This window comes from Cibotium barometz, chromosome 12, assembly GCF_041138505.1.
Source record: "Cibotium barometz isolate CiBa-2024 chromosome 12, ASM4113850v1, whole genome shotgun sequence".
In the NCBI taxonomy this organism is placed as follows: domain Eukaryota; kingdom Viridiplantae; phylum Streptophyta; class Polypodiopsida; order Cyatheales; family Cibotiaceae; genus Cibotium; species Cibotium barometz.
Window position 1 is genome coordinate 1,249,934 of NC_141057.1, and position 8,096 is coordinate 1,258,029.

At 45.1% G+C, this 8,096-nt stretch overlaps 1 protein-coding gene across 1 annotated transcript; it reads left to right on the plus strand.

Annotated features, from left to right (window-relative positions):
- The first annotated feature begins 357 nt into the window (after positions 1 to 357).
- Positions 358 to 2,399, plus strand: LOC147632929 (UDP-glucose 6-dehydrogenase 5-like). The gene is made up of 2 exons (XM_086805921.1): positions 358 to 496; positions 697 to 2,399. The coding sequence occupies exon 2, from the start codon at positions 719 to 721 to the stop codon at positions 2,168 to 2,170; it is 1,452 nt and encodes a 483-aa protein (XP_086662047.1). The 5' UTR covers positions 358 to 496; positions 697 to 718; the 3' UTR covers positions 2,171 to 2,399.
- Positions 2,400 to 8,096: the final 5,697 nt, after the last annotated feature.

Consider the following 8,096-nt stretch of genomic DNA (forward strand, 5'->3'; position numbering starts at 1 on the left):
TTCCGAAATGTTGGATGGTGTCAAGAAAGTTCTTCCCCAGTATTCATATTGAGGGGCAATTTTCCCTTTTTTTAAAAACCTCAAAAACCTTTATATAATATAATGTCATATGTTCCTTGTTGGTCAAAAAAAAAAAACTTGTTTGATGACGAAAGTTTGACCATGTAACTGCTAGGAGCGCGTGAACGAACCGCTGTGGCTTGAGACCTTTCTTGCTTGTCGAAGCCGCCTAGTCGCCAGGTCGGATCAACTTTTCAACACACGTTGTCCCAGCGTGGGGTCACGACAGTGTCAAGTTTCAACCACGCAAGAAGGCTTCTTGCGCCTTGCAAATTCCTATAAATTGCCAAGGTGATGCGCTTACAATCTCGTCAGTGGTCTTCTTTACGTTTCCTTTGTCTTCATTACACAGCAGATCTACCGTGTAAGCTGCTACAGGCTTTTTCTCCATTGTGCACTCTGCAGACTGCCACACCTTAGGGTTCTCCTGCATACAGTAAGCGCCCCCCCCCCTCCTTCCTCTTTCTTTTGTGTGTGCGTGGTTGTGTGTGTGTGTGAGAGAGAGAGAGAGAGCGATTCCTTTCTGCAGTTCTGCATTTCCTTCACTGACATTTCTGATCTGCTGTCTCTCTCTTTCTCTTCGCTTTACCCACCCGCTGGTCCTGATCTGCATTCTCGGTTTTCTGTTTCTTGCAGATCTGCCCTTGTTTTCTTAAGCATGGTGAAGATCTGCTGCATTGGCGCTGGCTATGTTGGAGGCCCTACCATGGCCATGATCGCTCTTAAGTGTCCGGACATTGAAGTGGTTGTGGTGGACATTGCCGTGCCCCGCATCAATGCTTGGAACAGCGACCACCTCCCCATCTTCGAGCCTGGCCTTGACGAAGTGGTGAAGGCCTGCCGTGGCAAGAACCTCTTCTTCAGCTCGAATGTTGAGAAGCATGTGGCTGAGGCAGAGATCGTCTTTGTCTCTGTCAACACCCCCACAAAAACCCGTGGCCTTGGTGCTGGAAAGGCTGCAGATCTGACCTACTGGGAGAGTGCAGCCCGGATGATCGCGGACGTGTCCAAGTCTGACAAGATTGTGGTGGAGAAATCAACTGTCCCCGTGAAGACTGCAGAAGCCATTGAAAAGATCCTCAACCATAACAGCAATGGTATCAACTTTCAGATCCTGTCGAATCCTGAGTTTCTTGCAGAGGGAACTGCCATTGAAGATCTGATGAAGCCCGACCGAGTTCTCATTGGTGGGCGGGAGACTCCTGAGGGCAAGAAGGCGGTGGAGGCTCTCAGGGATGTGTATGCTCATTGGGTGCCCAAAGATCGCATTATTACCATGAATCTGTGGTCTGCAGAGCTCTCCAAGCTTGCTGCTAATGCCATCTTGGCACAAAGGATCTCCTCTGTTAATGCCATGTCTGCACTTTGTGAAGCTACAGGTGCCGATGTGTCAGAGGTTGCTTATGCTGTGGGGAAAGACTCTCGAATTGGCCCCCGCTTCCTTAATGCTAGTGTCGGCTTCGGTGGATCTTGCTTCCAAAAGGACATCCTCAATCTTGTTTACATATGTGAATGCAATGGCTTAACTGACGTTGCAAACTACTGGAAGCAAGTTGTGCAGATAAACGACTACCAGAAAGCACGCTTTGTCAAGCGGGTGGTCTCCTCCATGTTCAATACAGTTTCTGGGAAAAAGATTGCCGTATTGGGCTTTGCTTTCAAGAAGGATACTGGTGACACTAGAGAGACGGCTGCCATTGATGTCTGCCACGGTCTTCTGGGTGATAGGGCCCAGCTCAGTATTTATGACCCTGAAGTCACTGCAGATCAGTTAATGCGAGATCTTTCGATGGACAAGTTCGATTGGGATCACCCTCAGCACCTGCAGCAACCAATGAGCCCTGCTGACACAAAGCAGGTCAGTGTAGTGTCGGATGCATATGAGGCTACCAAGGGTGCACATGGAGTTTGCATTCTGACTGAATGGGATGAATTCAAGAAGCTAGACTACAAGCGGATCTATGACAGTATGCAGAAGCCTGCTTTCATCTTTGATGGTCGCAATGTGATTAATGTGGAGGATCTCCGCAAAATGGGCTTTATTGTGTATTCAGTTGGAAAGCCTCTGGATCCCTGGGTCAAGGATCTGCCTGCTGCACCACCTTCGTAAGATACAATGCAGTTTACTTGGGGCTATATAACGCAGATTAGGAGAAAACAAACCTGGAGCGCTTGAACAGGGTGCTGGATATATTCTCTTCTTTATTGAGCTCTATAACTTTGACATGTTTTAACCCCCCTTTTTTTGTTGTAAGCATCTACAAAGCTTTTGGCTACTTACCTTCCCTTTGTATTTCATTCTTTGGCAACAATTTTTTTCTTAATATACCGGCTATTACGTTTACTATCACTTACTTAACCCATTGAATCGTATATGCTTTGTTTCCTAGTTGGAAGGGAGCCACTTATCTTGTTATTTGGTCTTCTTGAGCTTTGCCAAGTAGTCTTCTGTTACTATGTCACCTATTGTAGTTGGGTTATATCTTTGTTGAATGATAGCCACTTTTCTTGTGTACGTTTCTCAAGCTTTCAGACAAACGCTGATGTCATTGTGAATTCCTCATTGCTTCTAATCTCCACGAGTAGGCAGCTACATAATGATGCATGCATGCATGTGTGCGTGAGAGAGAGAGAGAGAGAGAAAATTTTCTGCAGAAGCCCAAATTACTCCCAACCTATATTTCATCTAGAGAATGTAGGACTTATACTTAGACTCAGTAGATGATGTAGCAAGAGTCCTTTGTTTTTGAGACTTCCAAGAAACCATTCCAGATACAAGCAGAAAACAAAATCTAGAGGTAGATCGCGGAGAATCAACACAACAAGGCCAACTAGCATATGTGAATCCCACCAAATCAGAACCACTGGAATAAGTGATACCATATTTGGATGTGCCACGAAGATATCGAAGAATCCACAAAGTAGCTTGCCAGTGAGACCGTCGAGCCGCAGAGGAGAATAATCAAGACATAAGAGATATTCGATGAGTGTTGTTGAGGTAAGAGTAATGAACCAACTACCGGTACTCAGTAGAATCAACCAAAGGAGAATCATCTTTCTTTGAATGAAAGCTTGTAACTAGGATCCATGGGACAAGAGAGCGGAGTACAATCTGTCAAACCATAAAGAGAAAGCAATTTGCACACATAGATCTCCTGAGAAATAAAAATGCAATCATTGTGCTGTCATAAGTAATCCAAGATTAGTTATCTCAAACTGTTGTGAAAGCTGAGATTGAACATGAGTGACCAACTAAAAAGCAGATCTTGTAAGGATGAGATTATCCGCATAGCACAATGACACAAATATCACCATAAGAGAGAAAGACAAAGGTTTGAATTGGGATAAGCTCTCTCAAAGCCAAGTGAAATCAAGAAGGCATCAATCTTTTGATACCAAGCACGGGGTGCCTGTTTGAGAGCCTTCTGTAATAAATAAACATTATTTGTGTGTCCTTGAATCTCAAATTTTGGAGGTTGCTCAACATATACCTCCTCCTCTAAATCTTCGTTCAGAAAGACAGATTTAACATCCATTTGGAAGACAGACCATCCAAAATGAGCAGCCAAGGCTAAAACAATTTGAATGGTAGTATACCTAGTTGTAGGTGCAAATGTCTCATTAAAGTCCTTGCTAGCTTTCAAAGCATAAACATGAGGAGTAAGGCGAGCTTTGTACTTATCCAAAGTACCATTAGAATAAAACTTGACTTTGAAAATCTATTTGACACCGATGACCTTCCGATGTCAAACGTTATCTAGAGCTATAGAAATGGCTTTAGTTTATGAAGATGGTCGAAAAGGTCAAAGTCAGGCAGTGGATCAAGGTTCAAAGTCTCATTTTATGCGACCTACTTATGAAGCTTCCAGGTATACTAGTGGGCAAAAAGAAAAGGCATCTATGTCTAGTGTACATTTGTCTACAAAGTCTCTTGTAGGAGTTTAGAGAAAGGTGTCAATGAAGAATGACCACAGATCTTCTCTCACTCTCGAGCAGTTTGAGAAAGCAAAGAATGAAGGCTTATGCTATGCTTGTACGGGCAAGCATCAAAGGCGTGATTGTCCATTAAAGAAGTAGCGCATAGTTACAAATATGACCACTAAGCCTAAAGATTCAGATTACGAGGATGATCTTGAGTAGGATGTATTGGATGATACTCCAAAGCAGACACTCTGGCATTCTACTAGAATACTCTCAGTGTCCATTGAGAAACGGGTACGCACGGCTGCAGATAGAGTCTTATCTTTAGAGGCCAGTCGCGGCTACCGGTTTCTAGTTACAAAACTTATTGTCATGAAGGGTTCGGTTGAAGGGAAACCAATGAAGGTACTCTTCGATACGAGCTGTAGTCATAATGTGGTTAGTTCTCAACTTGTCAAGAAGAGTTAAAAACTCAACCCTCGCCATATCACTATATAGTTGAGATAGCATATGGTAGGCAAAGGAACTGAGGTTTGGGATCAATAGGTTGTAGGCCTTGGTCTCACCATTCAATCCTAGTTTGAGGACCTCAACTTTGATATTACTTGACTAGTACGTTTTGATGTTGTGCTAGGGAAAGAATGGCATGCACAGAAGAAGCTTCTTATCGACTTTGCAACGCATGTCTATCAATTTATGTATGAGGGGAGGACAAATACCTTGTAAGTGTCTCTTTTGAGTTTGGGTTTAAAAAGTTTCAAGTGTTATAGACACGTATGAAAGTGGAACTCCAACTTATGATGTCACAAAATCTTTGCAAGAGAAAATTATGACGGAATAATTTTTTGATGTTTTCAAATCTGACCTGCTCTCTTCTTTGCCTCCGTGCAAAAATGTGGAGCATCGAATAGAGCTTGTGCCCGGTGCAACCATTGGTCAATAGAACTCCGTACTAGATGAGTTTGGTCAAGGAGAACGAGTTGTCAAAGATGATTGAGGAGTACCTAGCGACGGACTTGTTCGTCCCAATTTCTCACCATTCGTTTCTCCGGTTTTGCTAGTTAAGAAGAAAGATGGTTCTTATCGAATGTGTATCGATTACAGAGCCTTAAATAAGCTTATTGTAAAACATCAATATCCAATGCCAAGGATTGATGATTTGATACATGGTTAGTTAGTACGAAAGGTACGATACGGTACGGTACGATAAAATACGGTACTAATTGGTACCTTAAAATTTTTTGAGGTACGGTACGATATTAGTACGTTTTTTTAAAAAAAATACTTCCTAAACTTAAAAATTGTAGACAAGAAGTTACAAAATAGTAGAACCATGAACATAATGTCATCATGCCATTAGAGTACAAAATTGCTACAAAAGGATAGGCCAAAAACTCATGGCATGGGCGACCGCCAACATGCGTACACACGTGATACTACATACTACAATACATCATTGATGGGCTAGAAGGAGATAGATGCCCAATGCCTAGAGAGCTATAACATATCAAAAGTCTACATCATCACCAACATCTGCATGATCATCAACATGATCACTACTAGAGTGTCCATCAAGAGAGTTCTCTGAAGAGGACTCTTCGAAGGTGGACGAGACACTCTGGGGATCATTCTCGCTAAGTAGGTTGCCATCATCATCAAACAAGGGCTCTCTAGGCAGTGGGGTATCATCATGAGGGGGCAATGGAATATCATCATGAAGGCGGGGATTGGAGCTCGAGGATCCCCGCCTCACATATGTGCGAAGGCCACCCTTTGCCGATGTCGAAGGCGGAGGCCTATGAACTCCAACTGCTCGGCCCCGTCCATGCTGACTCCTGGTGCTGCGAGTATCTGCTGCCACAAGCTCACTATAGAGCTCCATGAAGATTGCCTCCTCCTCCTCATCAGGTTGTTGATTGACACTTGCGAAGTTTTCACTCGTCAAGGTGAAAGTGTCAACATTGACCTACACATTAAGGCACAAAAGTTAGAGTCTGTACAGTGTACACAAAACTTAAAAGTTATGAGTCATGACAAGTTAGAGTCTAGACTTGTCACTTACTTGCTTGGGACTACCCATACTAAGAATGCCCTACATCATGCGCAAGTTAGTGCGGCAGTAGACCAACCGCTCCAACTGTCGTGTGCTCAGTCGATTGCGTATCCTCGTGTGTATGAGAGAATAGGAACTCCAGTTCCTCTCACATGCACCCGAAGAACAATCCTGGGCTAGGACCCTTAAGGCTATGGGTTGGAGATGCTCTAGTCCATACCCAAAATTGTCCCACCAAAAAAGGGGCTTCACAAGTGACTCCCTCCTCCAGCAAGTGGGAGACAAAAAGGAGGTTTGACCTCTCTGATCAACATAGCAGCCCAACTCCTCTAGAAAGGCATTGTGCTCATCAACTGGCACAGCTCGAAGCATATATGCATCCCGATCTTGTCGAAGCTCCCTATCGGTGCAAACTACTGGAGACTTGTAGGCTGGATGTACCAATGCTGCAAACCCGTGGATTGGTTTGTGCATCCACCTCCATCTCTTCTGTGCAATCTCCATGATTTGTGCTCGCTCCTCAGATGTAACGTCTGTGCAAGCCTCCAACTCCACAAGGGCAGCTCTAAAGAAGTGGACAAGAAGGCCCATGGTGGACCCCTCGCAATCTGTCATCCGCAAGAGCCTATAGAATGGAGTCATAGCAATGACAATTGCTCGGACTCTAGTCCAAAATCTCTCCTCTAGGCAAAAGCGTTGCATGGCTTTGGCCTCTTCAGTGACGTGCTCATCCCAATCGTTCCACATGGTGGAAACAACTGTCTGGCGAAGGGCGGGCCTCACATCGTATAGACGCTCCAAAACCAGCCACATGTAGGCAAAGCGGGTGGCTGATGGCTTCTTCAAGTCAAGCTTGCTATGCTCATGAAACATAGCAAGCACCTTCACCTTTAGCATGAAGAAGTTGACAATAGATGTAGCTTGTTGCACAATCCTCTTCACCCAGCAGAGCTTCGCCACATCCTCCATGAGTAAGTCAATGCAATGACTCGCACATGGAGTCCACACAATGGTGGGGAATTCCTCCTCAAGCAAGTGGCCCATGCGTCGACAATTTGATGCATTGTCGGTGATGACTTGCACCACGTTTTGAGCCCCAACCTACATGGTAGATAAATCATATGAGTTGAGGGCTTTGCACAAATGACAAAATCAGCCACACTTAAGTAAAATAATGCTTACCTCTATGATTGCTTGCCTAATATGGCAGTAGATGAAACTCCCGGTAGTCTTTCTCCCCCTTCTCCCGGTGTCAACCGCACGCAAGAAGTATGTGCCAAGCGGGCAAGACACAAGGATGTTGATAATGCCACGCTTCCTTTGATCACTCTATCCATCTGTGAGAATAGAACATCCATACTTCGTCCATATGGCTCGAATTGGGTCAAGGGCTCGATCAATTCTCTCCTTCTCTTCATCAATCTTCCTCGTGCGCATAGCCGTGTAAGAGACCCCCGTCCACCCCTCACATGGGCCCACATTTGCAATCGCCGTCACCATCTTCTTCCATTGCTCCTTTTGGAGTACATTGAAGGCAAGATTGCATTCAATAATGGTGCAAGCAATCTCTATCTCCGCAAGGCGTTGCCGCTCCTTAAGGAATGCAACCGAACCTCTCACACTACCCGTGACTTGGTGGAGAGAGGGTTGCACCCCTTCACGCTCCACCACCCTTTGCCTTTTGCCCGGTGCAGAGGCGGACCGTGCATCCGTGGAAGTGGCAGTGGAGGATACACCGATGAAAGAGCCGGTGGCCGCTTCATCATGTGCCGATGGTGGTGCCGGTGGTGGTTCCGGTGCGCGTGTTGATGATGCTCCTCTACTTGAATTTGAGCCGCCGCTCATCTTCCACGAAATGTCATCGGCAATGCTTTGCGGAATCTCCTTGCATGGGGCAACTTGTCCCCCAATCTTCGAAAGGTGTTGGAGAAGCCTTGTTGTTCCACTAGTGTATGACTTGCCGCAATATCGGCATGTCCAATGATGGGAGTTGGACTTCTTGGTGTCCTTCTCCACATTGAGGCAATGCAAATCAAAAGCCTCATGCTTCTCCCGAGGCATG